We start from the raw sequence: 19,578 nt of genomic DNA, 5'->3' as shown, positions 1-19,578 counted from the left end.
GTTTAAACAAAATGTCCACATCGGCAAAGGCCTTGATGGACAGACGTACTTAATGCTAACCTTGACTCTGGATGAGAGAAGGAAAAATAAAATAAAATAAAGAGGAGATCTTGGAGTTTGCTCATCTTCTTTTCTCCTGATGCAAAAGAAGGGAGATTTGAGGGCCTGTGAATGTTGCTTTGCATTGGGAATGAAAAAAATGAATACTTGATGTGAGTAAATACAAGCCTTTTAGTGATTTTCTGTTGCTCAAATTTAAGGCATGAGTAATGCTCAGGAATTGTATTATTTTCTTAGACAGGCTAGTATTTATGTAGGTGGAAGTAAGATACCCGAGGAAAAAAATGTTCTGGGTCACACTGATTATAAATGCCAATATCTCCACCTGAGAGCTTAATAAAAAAGCTTTATGGCTAGTGAAGAACAAGACTAAAAATGGGTGTTTTTCTGAGGATGAGAGCTGGGAAAAGAAAAGGTATAATGTGTTATAATGATAACCTAGTTCTGCATTGTCACTTGTGCTTTATATTCAGAGCTCAGGGCTGAGGAGCCGAAGCTTTTCCCCTTGGGAAAAACAATGATAATGACATGATGAGGATCTCCATTTTAATATCTTTCATTTGAAGATCTGGATGTACTTCAGAAGCATTAATCAGCCTCGAAAGCACTATTTAACACACACATTTTACATGGAAACTAATCAAGAAAGACCTAATACGATTTGTTAGAGGCCAAACTGAAAACTGAATTTAGGACTTCTCAACGCCTCTTGTTATTTTCACTTAAAATAACTTCACCTTTATGATTATGACACATTCTAAACAAAATCTTATAATTCAGCCTAGTTTTATTCAATCCTAGCCCCATTCTGAATGACCTAATGTGGAATTCATCAGTGCTAAACATAAGAAGGAAATTGGTAGCATTTAAACTACAAGACAGTCACAAAAGGAAGAATCCGTGGGTAAGAATTAAGGGCTAGGCTTAGTGGGACTGGTAGGCATTGGCAGAGTTGTTCAATCCTTTGTGACCTTTAACTCTGTAATGGGAACAGGCTGGATTCCTGAGCCAGACCCCATGAAGTCCATGTCTCTGTCTCTACCCACATGTCTCTTTGGACAATCTAGGGATCACATTTGTGGATGGTTTTCCAGGAAATAAAGCAACATGTCCACTTGGGAAAAGATCTCTAGCCTTCTACCCATATTCAAGATCTGCAAAGTGTCTGGAGTTTCAAAGACAAAGAGAAGTAAAACCTGACCTATTGTAGGTCAAGGAAAAACAAATGTATGCCAGAAAATGTATGCAAGGCACTTGAGGCAAAAATATGTTGGGTTTATTGTGTGTATTGTATAATCTCCTCCAACTTAGACATCGATAAAGTCAGTGCACCAGAAAAAGCATATTTACCTCATAGTTTCTTTCCTGTGAACAGTCACATACATTTCATAGACTCTCCCTTGAGGAATGGCCCCAGCGGGAATCAGCAAACTGACTCCTGAATAGCAAAAGAGAAAAGCAGTCATATAAGACCTCAGAAGCAAAGCTTTTGCAGCATGCAAAAGGGAATGAGATTTTGTGACCGTGCAGCCATAAGCCTGCTTCGCTTTCTCTAAAGACATGTAAATATTCCAAGTTCCTCCATTTTCCTTCCTCATTGCCCTCCTTACCACAGCTCCCTCTGAACTCTTAGGGAATTAAAGGAATGATGTAACTTTTTAAACTCTTGTTTTATTTAAGGAACAGACAGATGGTCCCACTGTTGTTTTCCTTGCAAGACAAGGGGAAAACCAACAACTGCTCAAAATTTCAAAGAGCTGTAAAGATGCATCATTTCTAATTTTTTTGAAAAATCTCCACGAGATTCAAAGTCAGGGAAATGCCAATTTCAACCACACAAAAAATGTATTTTTGAAATATCTGGTTAGCATCAGTGTAATTCCATAATGGCATAAGAAGAATTGGTGAAGATCGTTTATTGTACGTAGCTCTAGAAAGTGAACAGTAATTGCTAGTTTAGTCACAGCAGGTCAAAGCGTTTCTAGTTAGTTCTAACTTGTGCCCTTTTGCAGGACTATTAGATTGGGCTGTGTTCTAAGCTGTGTCTGCGGTAGCAGTGCTTTGCAAAGTTGAGCTCACATCAGAACCACTTGGAGAGCTCCTTAAACCACAGAATCCTGGTCCCTACCCCCAGAGTTTCTGATTCAAAGATATGAATGTGGTGTAGGAGATTTTTTTAGTTCAACCAGTTGCCAGGTGATGCCCATGATGGTGATCTGGGGCCCACACCATTGCTCATCATCACAAAGAGTGATTCAGGGAAGATAGCACTCCAAAGATGTGTGACTCCATTGTTTTATTCCCATAAAATCCAGCTTACTTCAGCCCCATACAAATTTATAAAGGATCTTTGTGAGTATAGTGTTTGGCACTGCTGTGAATTTCAAGGAGAAGACAGTCTTTTGTCTTTGAGTACTTTATACTTTAGTTAGCGAGAAAATGGAATATGCCAAATGAGCATGAGGTGATACAAAAACTTGTCTGACCACACTTTTCTCTCAAGAGAAAAGAATGGAGAGTTAAGTGGAAGTAGTTATTCATAGGCCTTTATGTAACTGGTTGAAGATGTCAAGCCACTGCCTTCTTGAGAAGGAAAGTGATTTGAAAGCCCTGGTGTTGTAAGAAGTAGGCTGTTGGCCGGGCGTGGTGGCTCATGCCTGTGATCCAAGCACTTTGGAGGCCAAGGAGGGCGGATCACCTGAGGTCTGGAGTTCAAGACCATCGTGACCAACATGGTGAAACCCCATCTTAAAAAAAAAATATAGACTGTCATTGTACAGAATGATTTGCTTTTATTCTTTTCATTGAAAACATAAAACATACCTTCATCTTTGTTATCGGGATGAAACAGCATCATGAGTATAAGGTAACTATTGCTTGTCCATTAAATGAAATATAATATGTTGACCACCATTGCCTCATACATAGGAAGAATTTAAAACATGCTAGCTCATTCCCTTCCACTTAAGAAGCCCTCATATTAATGCACATATGAGAAAGTGGTAGGTATAGAAATGGGAAGAGGAGGAAGAATCCAATACATATCAGAGAGAAAAGAACTATTTTGAGAGTAATTGTAATGTTTCCACAATGGAAGAACATTATAGTTTGATTCATTCATCAATGGACTGTTATAAAGATATTTAGAATCATGATTTTTTTTTTTTTTTTTTTTGAGATGGAATTTCGCTCTTGTTACCCAGGCTGGAGTGCAATGGCATGATCTTGGCTCGCCGCAACCTCCGCCTCCTGGGTTCAGGCAATTCTCCTGCCTCAGTCTCCTGAGTAGCTGGGATTACAGGCACGTGCCACCATGCCCAGCTAATATTTTGTATTTTTAGTAGAGACAGGGTTTCACCATGTTGACCAGGATGGTCTTGATCTCTTGACCTCGTGATCCACCCGCCTCGGCCTCCCAAAGTGCTGGGATTACAGGAGCGAGCCACTGTGCGTGGCCTAAAATCATGATTTTAAACAGCATGCAATAGCATGAGGATTAATGAGAAAGGGTGGAAAACATTATGTAATACATGATCCCAACTATGTAAACTGTGAAGAAAAAGGAAAAAATGATACTTTATTAAATGTTTTAATTTTGTTAAAAAATATTTTTAAAGACATAGAGTAAAAGTTGCCAAGGCATTGAAATGAGACACTGAATCACAGAAAGAATAAAATAAAATTTCATATTTGGGCTTGAAGACTCATTGGTCTGTATAGTCCTTGACTATATATACATTATGTTTTTTTTAATGTGGCAACACTTTAGGTCAATCAAACTGCTTTTTATTACTGTACTTACAAAATACTCACAGCCTTGTTTGAAAGAATTAAGATAAATTCAGAGAGGAAGCCATTAGCCCTTTTATGACCCATGGTTCCAAACCCATTACTAATATTGATTAATGAATATCAATTTTTAATCCAACAGTATCAGTCATTAACTTTAACTCATCATGAAAGAACTTTATGGGGCTTATTCTCTAGATGCAGAGAAACTACATAATAAACTGAAGACCAAATAATAGTATAAGAGCACACCTGATGAATCTGGTGATTCAGGATACATATATCAGAGGTAGGAGTGAGTATAGTGTACATTATCCATACTGTGAGGTAAAAGACTGTGTGATAAAGTTAGGTTAATAAATGAAGATTTGATGTCTATTATGATGCCTTCTGATGATCAAAAAATGTGTATGCTGTAGCATTGCTTGTGTAGTAAATTGGAAATGAACCAAATGATATATTTCATAAATAGGTTTTCTTTTTAAAGTAGAATGACTACAGTGGGACTTGTGGCTTGATGCTGCCTTCTGAAGTTCTAGAGAAAAGGAGGTCAGTGATGATTCCAGACTACACCTCAGCAGAAAGCTGTGAATATAAAATTTCTAGAGGAAGCATTTTTGAATTGGTTGGGGGAAGAGAAATGGTTTTGCTGATTTTGTCTGAAGTAATATTCTGTTTACATTGAAAGTAGATCTGGGCTAGATATGTCACATTTAACATTTCAGGCCTAATGAAAACATGACACAAACAAAGAAGATACCTGAATTGGGAACAATAAGGTGACCTCCAAGCGAGTTGAAGCTGCCAAATGCGGTACAGGATGGATCAGTCTGTCTTGCTAGACTCTGGTTCTTCAGGTTGAGGGCTTCATTCTCCAGCAACGACTGGGTCATCTGAGGGGACAGCTTGGACGTAAACTCAGAGAGCTCATCTTGGGGGGTGACAGCACCTGAGGTGTTATACACTTTGATTTTCAGGTTTGGCAGTGGATCCAGAATTGGAGAGTTGGTCATTGGAATTTTGTCTGAGACGTCATGCAGGGCATAGACAGGTCCTCTGTACATGGCTGCAGCTGACGTGAGGTCTGGGGGTACTGCCAGCAGATCTGAGTCAGAAAAAGAAAAGAATCCCATTGGCGTTCTCCATTCAGGCTAACCTATATTAGTCAGAATCTCCCTTACACTTTCTGAGCCAAAAGTAAAGCAGCTCAGCCAATAATGGAGGTGGATAGACAGGCTTTACTGAAAACAGGGCAATCAGGTAACTACCAGCCATTTTATTATTGGCTATGAGTAAGTGGCCAAGTTCATTCTATGTTTTGCTTCGAAGTCTACTCATTATGCCCAAGGTATTTAGCTATTTCAACAGACTGGATTGAACAGTGTAGCCACTAGGTGACTATTAGCTATAGTTTTCCTGGTCTATTTAAGAGTTGGGTTCATTGGTAAATCATTGTATTCATAGCAATACAAGATGTCTTATCAAATGAAGGAAAAAAAGACTTAAGAAATCAGTCAACCAATCAGTGTAATCTTTTCAAATAGAAGTTAAAAAGTGAGAAAAATCTGTCAGAAAAGAAAAAAAGAGGAACTGTATGCCTTGTTAACTTTAATCTGGTTTGTACATGACATTAAAGCAGTAATGAACAAAACTGACTCAAATTGCTGTCTTCATGGAGCTTACATTCTAGTTGAATGAGATGACTCTGAAGTCATTGATTTTGAAACTGCTTACATGCATAGGTAACAGGGTGTGAAGTCAACTCACCTTGTCTTGCTGCTTTGATGTTCACAGGCTGAAAGCCCCCATTGAGTGCTGAAGAGTCAATAATATCTGACTCAAAGTCACGATGATTCTTCCGATACACAAACAAGGCCACAACTACAGAGATGGCCAGGCAAACGATCACTGCTATCACAATCCCAACATAGAGAGCAACATCATCTGAATCAGGAGCAGCTAGAGGGAAGAATGAAACACTGAACCAGCTGCTTATAGAAATTTCCCACAGTACACATATGTATTGCTATAATTTTTTTTGACATTTACTGCCTTTTTTATAGGTTAATTTCAAATCTATTTCAAAAGCTATATAAAATGGCTGTGGCCTTTCAGTGGAAAATTATCTCTGATTTCTTTTCCTTTCTCACTCTGTATGTATCCACCCACTAATCTATCTTATAATTGAGTAGCATAACAGACCGTTTATTGCTAGGCTTATAAAGAAACTGGAACTAAAACCATCCCAACCCACAGGAAAAAAAAGTTTATAACTCATTTCAGGTGGAAAAGTTTGGAAGGGTTTTTGAATTCACTGATAATTCTTTAAAAACTATTAGAAATATCTGGCATGTTTTAAATCTGCATACTTATTGAACCAGAATATTTTCCTAAGTATCACTGTAAGTCATAAAATTACTTTCCATTGCACTGTCCTCACTTTCCCCTAAATCTATGGAAAGGTGGGTGGGAATGGTGTAACTAAGCAAAGCAAATATCAGGAGCAAACATATTAGATTTGAAAGGTGTGCTTTCAGAAGGCCCAGATCTGGGGAACAGAGGTTAATGCCGATAACCTTCTTTAAGTCCAGGCTTTTGATACAGATGCAGTATTATCTCTGAGAACCCTGATTTTCTCACGGTCCCCTGCCAGAGATTTACATTTGAGCTACTCATTACTAGAATAAAATATAGCTCTCCTGTGCACTAAGTAAGATAAAGGCCTGGTTCAGTGATCAGAAAGGTCAGGCTACCCCAGAAGGCAAATAAGCATTTGACCAACACAGTGTGTCAGTCAACTGAGGCCTTGTATCTGGAACAGAATTCCTATAAATGTTGCATGTTGCCTTGGTGGCAGAGAACATGCTTTCATCCAGCTGGAAAAGGTGATAGAAGCTGATAATTAAAAAAAAAAAAAAAACAAATGAAATGAAACCATTGCGAACCCCTTTGACATTTTTAAGTCTCTGTTTTTAGTTTTCTGTGACCCATGAAAACATGTTCAGCAAAATTAATCAAAGCTGCTCCACTCATTGTAAAAGAGGTTGTTAAATTGGTACTTCGGGTGGTCGAGAACAACCCAGAAGTTTTTGGCCAATTTTATATACACGTGCATTTTTCGGGGAGAGGGAACTTTCAAATTTGTAGGTCCCATCACCTCCTAAAATGTAGGAACCACTGCACTCTTATAAGACTCACAGCCACATGGTTTACATGGTGAAATAACTCATCATTTCATTTGCCAGTAGCTCACAAGATCACCCACACTAATGTCATGGACTGTTTCATATATTAGCAGTGTAAATGAATTCTCTATTGGAAATTTCTGTATCTCTTTTAGCATTTTGTGTTTAAATGTAATGTATCCAAAAGGATTTTGCTTTCTTTTAAAGATAATTTTCTTCCCCGAATTTTCAGAATATTCACTTTCATCACGAATCAAGTCAATATTAGCAAATTTTCTTCAGAAAACCAGTGATGTCCTAAATACTCTTGGTTGGATGAGTGCTGCTTTCAAAGTGCTTACTTCACTTTTCTGCTGGGTTTTATTTCAGGCACTGCTGCAGGATTCTGAACTCTGGTCAGAATATTATATCTAAATCCTTAATGTTTTACTTTACCAGGTCATAGTTACTTATTCAACATTCATGGTTTCCAGCTCAACAGATCTGTCTTTTCTCTACCCTTTCCTTTTTAGTATTTGAACCCTGCCCTTTACTTATATCAGCATATTTCATGATATCTTTTGTCAGCTACTGGGACTAAAGCTTTGAATGGTAGACTGATAGATTTTAAAGCTGGCAGAGTCTTGAAATGACCCTTTCTTTTCTTTAGCAGCAAAAATCTAATTTATTTTTCATGTTAGAATATATTAGGCTCCTATTTCCTGTGTGCACATCTGTAATCTAAAGAAAGGTAAACTTGAACTAGGGGCAATAACATTAAATGATTATTCAGCAACATAAAATCCAAGCATCAAACTTACAAGAAAATCCATATTCATTCTGAGTTCTCTGTTCGGTTGAAATGGGATAAATGAAACCTTTAAAAGAAAAAAAAAATGAAACAAAAATGGGAACAAAATCAAATTAATGAAAGAAACAAAATGGGAAGCATGAAAAATGGTTTAATTAAAAGGAAAAGAAACCTGTGGTCCTTTAAAATTCTGGTTTAGTACAGAATTATTATTTTGCATCTCCTGTCTGCTCTGGAGCCTCACTAAGAATTAATAAGCAGGCAGATTGAATTTTAGAGCAAAACTGGTCTCGAGTCACTAACTTTGGAGTGCTTAAAGTCTTTCTTTCATAGAGCATAAACTCTAATGGATCTAATTTATTTCAGACATCAAGGGTCATTAGCATAAGGAAAATCTTTTTTCCTTACCCCTGCCATATGCTTTAATTCCCAGGACATATTCAGTAAGGCTCTAAACCGTTTTTATTTATTTATTTAATCATAACAGCTTGCGCTTGGTCTAAGAGAACTAAAGAAGACCTGTCATCAATGGTCAAAGATTAAGTACCCATTTAATGAGCTGAGCTGAGACCACCTCTCCCTGCTCCATCTCAAATCTACTTTTTGGATTTTTGGTTGTTTCTTGACCCCTTCATTTAATAGGAATCCAATAGGTTTTGCCCAGGGACTGAACAGTTTGTCAATGCAATGGAAACTGGATGCTTTTCATTTGAAATCATTAGAAAACCAATAGGGCCTAGAGGTTATAAAGTTATTTATTTTAGGGCTTCAGAGGAATGGTGTGTATTGGGAAAAATAAAAACCTCCTCTCAATGGAAAGTGTAGAAATAACATTAGCATTTTATTTCTCTTCCTGTTTAGTGTATTTGAAGATGGAAACTAACAATAACACAATATGGATAATGATAATAATGTGAAGTGGAATAAGATAGGAAAAAGTCATTTAAAATATGTGCAACACAAACTTTTTGAAATGAAAAACCTACGGAAAGTTTTAAAATATATCTTATAATGGGTACCCACAGTTCATCAAGATTTAATATACTGCTACATACAAATTAATCAAATGATCTAGTACAATTTGGATTAATCAAATGCAGATGACGAATAAGCACGTGAATTAAGCCTTTCTAGTAATATTCAAGAACAAAAATAGAGGAAAACTGCAAGAATCACAATTAATTGTTTCAAAATGAAAGGTCTATAAAGCTGTAATAGTAAAAGTAACTCTAAATCGTGCTTCAGGTAGCACTTCCATAGTTTGCAGAACACTCTGTTCTTACAACACTCAGCTATTTACCTATTTGGGGGGAACTAATTCTGGAGAAACATCCAGTGCTACCTTAATGAAAGACAGCTTTGCTGTGGCACAGACAGGTTTGCTCTGAATTAATTTTTAATGCTCTATTTTAGAGCAATGATTGCAACCTCCTACTCAGTTTTATAAATATTATATTCCTCATTCCAGTTGTCTGAGTCCATGTATTAGGTTTGATTTTCATTTTTAAACACCTCTGTCTGGTAATAAAATTTTTCCATTTGTATTCTGTGAACTCAGTAAAAGGACATCTGGGACATACACAGGTTCTATTTTCAAAACCCAAAGACTTAACACAAAACAAGTTCACTGCTAGTAGAGGAGATCAGATCACAATACCAGCCTCTTGGAAGTCATGTTGTTAAATAGAGGAACGTCAAAATGCTTATTTTTGCAGGTAAGAGGGCAAGGAAATGAGTATAAAAGGCATATTTAGAAATGCTATGATGCACATCCTGAAACTTTTGGTAACAATCAGCCTGGCAGCCTGGCATGGTGACTCATGTCTATAATCCCAACACTTTGGGAGGCTGAGGCAGGTGTATCGCGTAAGCTCATGAGTATGAGACCAGTCTGGGCAACATGATGAAAGCCTATCTCTACGAAAATTACAAAAAATTAGCCAGGCGTGGGGTGTGTGCCTATAATTCCAGCTACTCGGTGGGCAGGGGTAGGGCTGAGATGGGAGAATCACTTGAGACTGGGAGGTGGAGGTTGTAGTGAGTAGAGATTGTGCCACTGCACTCCAGCCTGGGCGACAAAGCAAGACTCCGTCTCAAAAAAAAAAAAAAAAAAAAAAAAAAAAAAAAAAAAAGAGAGAGAGAAAGAAAAAAAGAAAAGAAAAGAAAAGAATCAGCATGGGCCTGCTTGAATAAGCAGAAGAGCTGCATCTTACAAAAGGAAAAGCCTATCTCTGGCTAAATATCACGTGGTCTGAATTTTTTCCCTGTAAAGCAGTTCTGAGTTTTGTTTATCCCTGCTTCCCACAGAATTCCTGTTCATAGCAGGCAGACCAATATTAGGGAATATATAATATTGATTTGAATGTCAACTTTCACAATTTATGCAGATTTAAACTATTCAGTAAATGCTTTTGTGCCTTATGGTATTTATCTGAGAATTCAATTTCATTCTAGGTACAGAATTGGAATTCATTCATTCATCATCCATTTAGCAAATACTCTTGAACCCTATTATATTGTGGGTTCTGCTGTAGATATGGGGATGCTGTTATTTTTACTCAAGTTTAACAGAAAAGAAGCAAGTAAATAAAATAAGAAGATCATTTCAAATAATGAAAAAGTTCTTTTAAAAATAAACCAGGCTGGGCAAAGTGGCTCAAACCTGTACTCCCAGCACTTTGAGAGGCCGAGGTGGGCTGATCACGAGGTCAGGAGTTTGAGACCAGCCTGACCAACATGGTAAAACCCTGGCTCTACTAAAAATATAAAAATTAGCCGGGCATAATGCTGCGTGGCTGTACTCCGAGCTACTCGGGAGACTGAGGCAGGAGAATCGCTTGAACCTGGGAGGCAGAGGTTGTGGTGAGCCAAGAGAGCACCACCGCACTCCAGCCTAGGTGACAATGAGACTCCATCTCAATAAATAAATAAACAAACCAAAAGAATGTAATGTGATTGAAGACATCAGGATGGCCAATTTAGGGAATTAGGGGGAAAAAAAAGGTTTTTTTTAATTGAGACGAAATTTGAGCTGGAGCTTGAAAAAAAGAAGGAGTCTACCAAGTGAAGTTCAGGAGGCAACTGTATGATGAGAAAGGACAATAAATACAAAAGTCCTGACAGAAAGACAGAGTGGTTAGAGGGTGGGAGAGTGAGAAAGGAAAGGGAGGAAGCAGGGTCCGAGGATAGGCAGCACCAGGTCACGAGGTGATGGAACAGGCTAAAGAGGCTCCCTCTGTCGACCAGGCTGGAGTGCAGTGGCTCACTGCAACCTCTGTCTCCTGGGTTCAAGCAATTCTCCTGCCTCAGCCTCCTGAGTGGCTGGGATTTCAGAATATGTACCACCACGTCCAGCTAATTTTGGTATTTTTAGTACAGACGGGGTTTTGCCATGTTGGTCTTGAAATCCTGGGCTCAAACTATCTGCCCACCTTGGCCTCCCACAATGCTAGGATTACAGGCAGGAGTCACTGTGCCTGCCCTCCACAATGAGTTTTAATTTTATTCTAAGTGAAATGCAAATCCTGTGATGAAAAGTAATCTTGAAGAAAATTACTTTTGTTTCTATACATACAGATTTGCAAAGGGAGTAAAGTGATAGGCTTCTATAACACATGGCTTGTGAGATATCTATTAATAGGTGTATCAGTATAACTGATGAAGTGCTTGCATTTGAGAAAGAACTTAAAGAAAATATTTAAAAATATTATAGTCTCACTATATATACAATATTAAAATATTTAAAAAATATTTAATATTAAAATATTAAAAACATTTTTTAAATCTCACTTTAGTTATTCCTCACAGGCAATTAGAACCAATCTAGCCAAACTCTTATTTTCCTACATGAGAAATTTAAAACAGACCAGTACTAAGTGTACCCACCAAAGATTCGACACTCCAATTTACTCTGTTATGGAAACACTGATAAAGAGTTTTGGAAGGCATCCCTGTAAAACTTTTTCCATCATTTTAAAAGCACTTCTACAACTACAGAGTAAAACATCACTTAGGAGGCTGGGAATCAGAGAAGGAGATTACTGTTCCATCCCCTAAATGAGGGGAACATGGAATCACTTTCTGGTGTTTGTTTTCATGCTTCTCCATCTGATCCGTCTCTCACAGAACAACAGGGAACATTTTCTTCAGCTAATGAGGTGACCCTGCTGAGAGTTGTCCTAGCAATAATAAAAAATAACATCTCCGGCAGAACACAGTACAAAATAATTGTTTTTTGGGTTGTTACAGACAGCCTGGTTCAAAAGTTAGGGACTTCAGTTAACTTTCCTGCTACTTGAAAGTAAGGTGGACTAAAAATAGCTCCAGGCCATGGGCCAGCACATTGCTTTTGCAGTGTCATGAACTTCAGCTTGAATCCTAGCTCTGCCACTTAGCTGGGAGAGCTTGGCCAACTACTTCACTTTTCTAAGCATCCGTTTTCTAATCTCTGTAAGGGATATGAATAGTTATTCTAGAGCTGTGGAAAGGATAAATGAGATTTGTAAGGTGCTGGTATGTTGCCAGCCATCAATAAATGACCAACAATGACATTGATATAATCATGATGCACATTACTAAGGTACACTAAGATGCTGGGTTCTTAAGGAATTTTATTAGTAGAGTCAACATAGCCTATTACCTAATGAGTGATCTTAGGAAACTCCTTTAAATTTGTTTCCCCAGTTATCACATAGACAAGGAGCCCAGTTTTTCACAGAAACTGTAGGCAATGATCGCATCTAAGGACTTTTTCACTCTCTTTATGTAAAGAGGCTTATGCCTGGCCTTTGTGGCTTCTGGCAAAAGATATGGTAGTGTGTTTTCAAAGCCAGAATGCAAATTGATGGTAAAAAGGTATCTCAACCAAGAGTGGTGCCATTTCTCAAGAGGGTGTTTGGAAATGAAATGGGAGTGGTGTCACAAAGATTAAGGGGTTGTTTTTTGGCATTTGGTGAGTGAAGGCCAAGGATATCGAATGTCCTGCAACAAAAGAAACCATCTTGCCATGAAAGGATGGCTCAGAACAAAATCCACTTCCCTTGAAAAGAACAGGCATGGCATTGAGGAAAAGGTATGAGGTTTGTTACCCCTGGGTACAGCATGGCCTCAGCAACCGCTTTTTCAAGAGCAATGCTTTTTGAAGGGGAACTGCTTATAAGCTACATCCACTTTTTAAAACATTGTATTTATTTATTTATTGAGACAGGGTCATGCTGTTTCACGCAGGCTGTAGTGCAGTGGCGTGATGAGAGCTCACTGCAGCCTCGATTTCCTGGGCTAAAGCAATCCTCCCACCTCAGCCTCCCAAGTAGCTGGGGCCACAGATATTCACCACCACACCCTGGCTATTTTAATATTTTGTAGAAGTTGAGTCTCTCTATGTTGCCCAGGCTGGCTTCGAACTCCTGGGCTTAAGCTATACTTCCACCTTGGCTTCCCAAAGTGATGAGATTATAGGTGTGAGTCACTGCACCTAGCTGTAATTTCTATTTTAAAGAAAATTTATTTTTTTAAAGACAAGATTTTCCTGACCTGCAGGAACAAGGACTAAAGGAAATTCAATTTGGAGAAAACCTTTAAGTGAAGAAAAAATATTTGAAAACTGGAGCAAGAGCAGGCTGTGTCTTAAATAGGTTGTGCAATGCTCCTTTTACTTGAAGGCCATCTCAGAATTGCTCCAAACATCATCTCAAGAGATTATCTCATTAGACCTTTTTCATACGAAGATACTGATTCTCAAAGGTGAGAAAGGATGTTTGCAAAGTTCCCCCAAGTTTTGAAATTCAGTCAACTAAAATTTGGGTCAGTAAAGCTGACAATGTGTAATTTTGCACTGTCCAGGTCTGGGTGGCACCATTCATATTTGTGTTTACTGTAGATTTGGATTGATCATAGAACTATCTTCTGACTGCAGGTAGTAAAGTGACTTAGGGAATGAATGGCTTTTTTCTATTTTGCACAAAGTCATCATTTAGACTATGGGTGGGATCGCCCAAACTTTTTAGTGATGTCCAACGACTGTAAAGACCACAGCCATGTCCAAGTATTGTAAAAAAGAAAAAGAGAGCTTTCCTTGGTGTTCACATTGAAGGAAGTAACATCACATTATCCCTAGATGCACAGCCAAGACCCAGTACTGAACAACGTGACTAAACATAGCCTATTTGGTGGTTTATATTTGAGAATCTCAAGAATAACATCAGAAACCAAATGTAAATTTTCATTTCCCCAATAAACAGTGATTACTTTTATTTTTCTAGCCTTTTAAAATTTTTTCTTTATATGCAATATGGATGGCAGCAAAAAATGATCATGCTTTTATTACATTTTAAAAAATAATGCAACTGCTTTTATCCCATACTTTTATAGTAAAAAATTATCAAGCAAATATTCTGATATGAGAAATGTCATAACTTTTGAATATCATTAACCAAATTTAAATCCTCAAAACCAAGTCTACATTCTTGCGAATCTGCAAACTCCTAGGATGTTGGAGTGAAAATAGGTCATTGATTGGAACTCCCTAATTTAACCCTTTGAGCATAGAATGGTAAGGGATTTGTCTAACATTATAAAGCTGGTGAAACAACCAAGACAAGGTTGGGTTCCAGCCCTCAGGCTACACCTCCACAGTCCTTCTAAGTACTATGTGAGCAATAATTAGTAGATTCTAATGAGGAGAGACAAGGAAATATCAGAAGAGGGCTTCAGTAGGCACCTGGCTTAATTTGTGATTCAGTGACTGAATAAGATAACCCAGCTGATTTGGATTGTAAAATCTCTCTCCATTTGAAATATTATCATTTATAGTTATGAAATTTATAAAGCTAAAACAGCATAGATAGGTTGCCTTCCTTAAATAAAACAACGTCCAAACAGTATCTTCTGTTTCAAGTGTGGGGCCAGCAAAGAGGTATGCCAAACCTTGGCATTTCCACTTAATGTAACTGGAGACCTTTGCTAGAATGATGTGTTTGTTAATGCATGATCATCACATTGCATTTGGCATAAAACTCTATGATATTTAAAGGAGAGACATTTCCCTCAAAAATGATGCGATGTGGAAAAAATAAACATTAATAATTGGAGGAGCTCTACACATTAGAAGAAAATCCCATTTTTTAAATAATTTAAATTCTGGGATACATGTACAGAATGTGCAGGTTTGTTACATAGGCATACCTGTTCCATGGTGGTTTGCTATACCCATCAACCCATCATCTATATTAGGTATTTCTCCTGATGCTATCCCTAGCCCCCACACCCCCTGACAGGCCCGGGTTTGTGATGTTCCCCTCCCTGTGTCTATGTGTTCTCATTGTTCAACTCCCACTTATGAGTGAGAACATGTAGTGTTTGTTTTTCTGTTCCTGTGGTAGTTTGCTGAAAATAATGGTTTCCAGCTTCATCCATGCCCTGAAAAGGACATTAACTCATTCTTTTTTATAGCTGCATAGTATTCCATGGTGTATATGTGCCACATTTTCTATATCCAGACTATCATTAATGGGCATTTGGGTTGGTTCCAAGTTTTTGCTATTGTGAGTAGTGCTGCAATACAATACATGTGTGTGTGTGTCTCTATAGAATGATTTATAATCCTTTAGGTACATACCCAGTAATGGAATTGCTGGGTCAAATGGTATTTCTGGTTTTACATCCTTGAGGAATCACCATACTGTCTTCCCACAATGGTTGAACTGATTTACACTCCCACCAACAGTGTAAAAGCATTTGTATTTCTCCACATCCTCTCCTGCAACTGTTGTTTCCTGACTTTTCAATGATCACCATTCTAACTGGCATGAGATAGTATCTAATGTGGTTTTGATTTGCATTTCTCTAATGACCAGTGATGATGAGCTCTTTTTCATGTTTGTTGGCTGCATAAACGTCTCTTTTTGAAAAGCATCTATTTATATTCTTTGCCCACTTTTTGTCTGGGATTGTTTTCTTTTTCTTGTATATTTGTTTAAGTTCCTTGTAGATTCTGGATATAGTCCTTTGTCAAATGGATAGATTGTAAAAATGTTCTCCCATTCTGTAGGTAACCTGTTCAGTCTGATAATAGTTTCTTTTGCTGTGCAGAAACTCTTTAGTTTAATTAGATCCCATTTGTCAGTTTTGGCTTTTGTTGCCATTGCTTTTGGTGTTTTAGTGATGAACTCTTTGCCCATGCCTATGCCCTGAATGGTATTGCCTAAGTTTTCTTCTAGGGTTTTTATGGTTTTAGGTCTTATGTTTAAGTCTTTAATCTATCTGGAGTTAATTTTTGTATAAGATGTAAGGAAGAGGTCCAGTTTTAGTTTTCTGTCTATGGCTAGCCAGTTTTGCCAACACCATTTATTAAATAGGGAATCTTTTCCCCATTTTAAAGCAGTAACAGCTGACAACCACTTGCTTCTGGCATCCAAGATGCTGCAAGAGAACAGGCTTAAAAATGAGAGAGATCTGCCTTTATACATTGGCTCTAGCACTCATGTGTGGGTGTTAATTATATGCCTCAGTTTCTTCCTTCGCAAAAGAGAACTATTATTAGGGGATTCACAAAAGTTTTGCTTGTGAGGCCCTTTTTTCTACCTTTTGAGTATTAATTAAATTGAATTCAATTCAATTTTGTCTTAACTAAACTTTGCTCTCAAAGTCTGTATGTAGGTGTCTGGGCATTAAAACCCTATCCTTACGTTAGTATCAGATACTTGGCCAAAAGGGAGACAAAGTTTTAGAAGGTGTCCTGCTTGCCTTTGAGGTTTACTCATTACATTTCAATATGGGGCTGCTTCTATGACCTTAATACATGTAAATCGATTTTAGGATACTGTGGGGATTAAGCACAATAGAAGATGGATTCATATCTTATGGGGGTGGTTGGTATGCAGGTCATGCGTATGACATACTCAATGTCACTTATAAAAGCATTAAGCATATTCTATAAAAGTAGCTATTTTTAAGTCACAAAGATCTTGGTTAGTTTTAGTGATATTTATCTATTCTAAGCCCACTAGGCTACTTCATAAGATTTTTCCTCATTTTCTGATCCTATCCTTAGAAGAAACCCCTCTCCTTGACCCGGATCCTTGGTCTTCCTTTTGGCAGTGACTTTACATCAAGCCAAAACATGGGTGACTTTTTTCACCCCTGTTACATTTCTTGTGATGCAAATATTCTTATTAAAACCTCAAGGGCCATTCAAAATAAACATGTCCAGATTTTCTTTTATCCTTTAAGGTCAGCTCTTATCTAGCAAACCCATCAGGGCTGCACTAATGATGTCAAAGGTCAGCTCTGTCAAAGACACCCAGGGTCATTTATTGTAATTTACCACTCTTCTGAGGGTTTACTTATTGATAGGGCTTAAGGAACTCCATATAAATGAATACATAAATCCTAGGACATGACAACAACAATTAAAAAGAACATTTGCTTATCACTGATGTCAGTTGTCTAAATTGCCATGGTAATTTACTGCTGCAGCCTGCAGAGGACAGTGGCCACGCCTCACTAAGCTAGTCCATAGCCCTGTTCCTTAAGGTGACCAACCACACACTTCTGAAAACGAATAGTAGATAATTAACATCCCAGGGATGTAAATATCTTAGCTCATGATTCACAGTAGATGAAGCATAAATGCCTGAAGTTTAAACTCAGCTCACTAAAATTAAACACACATCAGCTACTCAAGTGTTTTTAAATAGTGGACTCTATCCCCATCAGTGCTTCTTAGAAAATAACAAATTATAACTCAAAAAGCAGTGCTATCAATGGTCCTTCCATGGTAGGAAAGACACCTGATAGAAAAAGTGAAATAATGAGGAGTCCTGATATCAGGTGGCTGACTTCTAGAATACATGACCCTATCAGCTAGATTTTCAGCAAGAAGAAAATTGAGCTTGCAGCCCTGGGCCTGCACCCCTGTGATCTCGAAGGAGTCCATGCTTTGCTCTAGTTGCTGGCATGGTGGCACCTTTCTTGATCCCCTCAGAGTTCTCTTTCCACCTAGAATCTGAAGACTTTGCATTTGTCTTCCAACCTGTGTGCTGCTCCATAGGTGTTCATTAGGCTTCTGTGGGCTAAATTCTCTAACCACATCCCTGCTTTCAAAACCAGGAAAATGTTTTACCAGAAAGGAAAAAAGCAAAAGCAACCCACACTTACTATACCGGAGACTGTGTAGCATTGTGTTGGGCAGGCAGGCCATGTACAGAATATTTATTTGCCAGCTGGGACACTACACATATCAAGAACTACAAAAACACAGCTATGACATCAACTTCTTCCAACTATAGATAAAAGCACTCACTGTCTACCACTCACAATTATGCTTTCCTATCAAACTGCTGTGTTGACAAGAATTTTACTGGGAACTGACTAGCACCTTCTCAGATGCCTACCACGAGCAGTTATAAACATATCATTCTAAAGTCAAGTAATGACTATTTGTAAGGTAAATTACTTCCTCACAATAAATCTACCTGGGATTCTGAGGGCCTTGGTATGCAGTGTGTCCACACCACAATTTACACATGCAGAACTCTGCCACTTCCTCTGTACTTCTGAGAATTAATAGAAGAGCTGTGTGACACGTAAATTTTTTAATGAGTTGAAAGTGCTAACTTTGCAGAATGCCGAACATTTTAATTTCCCAAAGTCAGGAAGTTCACCGATGCAGACACAGTTCCAGGCAGTCTTGTTAGTAAATGCAATTTTAAATTTGTCTACTGTGGCATAAACTGTCTTCAGCAAGAAGAAGTAATTCTAAGTTCAGATTTGAACTGTTACAAATACCTATCAAAAACTCCAAACTTACAATGGGACTAAAAACTAAAATCTATAGAAATAGTTGCATAACTTAATAATCTAATCTAGTATATTGATAAATGTATATAAATCACCATTTCTGGACCAGGCCATATATATAGTATTTGAATTGCTATTTTCAAAAGGAAGAAGTAAGCAAGGATTAAACTTTTAATATTTTATGCCATCCATGACAAATAGATCTTAGTAAAAATTCATTATAAAGATTATGAAAGTTAAAAGTTATCAGGTCTTAGCAATACAATTGTATTTTAACTTAAAAGGTAAATATGATTATTGTCTTCGCTTTGTTTTTTTTTTTTTTTTGAGATGGAGTCTTGCTCTGTTGCCCAGGCTGGAGTGCAGTGGGGTGATCTCCACTCACTGCAACCTCTGCCCCCTGAGTTCAAGTGATTCTTCTGCCTCAGCCTCCTGAGTAACTGGGATTACAGGCACCTGTCACCACGTCTGGCTAATTTTTCTATTTTTAGTAGAGATAGGATTTCACTATGTTGGCCAGGCTGGTCTTGAACTCCTGACCTCGTGATCCACCCACCTTGGCCTCCCAAAGTACTGGGATTACAGGCATGAGCCACCACACCTGACATTTTATTTTTTTTGAGACAGAGTTTTGCTCTTGTTGCCCAGGCTGGAGTGCATTGGTGTGATCTCGGCTCACTGCAACCTCCACCTCCTGGGTTCAAGTGATTCTCCTAATTCAGCCTCCTAAGTAGCTGGGATTACAGGCATGAGTTACCACATCTGGCTAAATTTGTATTTTTAGTAGAGACAGGGTTTCTCCATGTTGGTCCAGCTGGACTTGAACTCCCGACCTCAGGTGAACTGCCCACCTTAGCCTCCCAAAGTGCTGGGACTACAGGCATGAGCCACTGCACCCAACCCTGGAGATTTAAGTGCTTTCTGCTTCTTCTGTATCACTCTGTGTGTTCTGTCCTC

General features: G+C 38.1%; 1 protein-coding gene across 2 annotated transcripts in view; it reads right to left on the bottom strand.

Annotated features, from left to right (window-relative positions):
• UNC5C (unc-5 netrin receptor C) overlaps positions 1–19,578 on the bottom strand; it is a 397,080-nt gene that overhangs the window by 47,889 nt on the left and 329,613 nt on the right. The window contains exons 8-11 of one of the 2 annotated variants that reach the window (XM_035293289.3): positions 7,835–7,891; positions 5,617–5,808; positions 4,610–4,954; positions 1,411–1,498 (exon numbers count right to left, since the gene is read on the bottom strand). In XM_035293289.3, the coding sequence (XP_035149180.1) occupies positions 1,411–1,498; positions 4,610–4,954; positions 5,617–5,808; positions 7,835–7,891 (682 nt within the window). The remainder of the gene's footprint in view (positions 1–1,410; positions 1,499–4,609; positions 4,955–5,616; positions 5,809–7,834; positions 7,892–19,578) is intronic. The other variant, XM_035293290.3, reaches the window with a different exon arrangement.

This window comes from Callithrix jacchus, chromosome 3 (assembly GCF_049354715.1).
Source record: "Callithrix jacchus isolate 240 chromosome 3, calJac240_pri, whole genome shotgun sequence".
In the NCBI taxonomy this organism is placed as follows: domain Eukaryota; kingdom Metazoa; phylum Chordata; class Mammalia; order Primates; family Cebidae; genus Callithrix; species Callithrix jacchus.
Note: the sequence above shows the minus strand (reverse complement) of the source record. Positions and strands in the feature narration are given on the sequence as shown.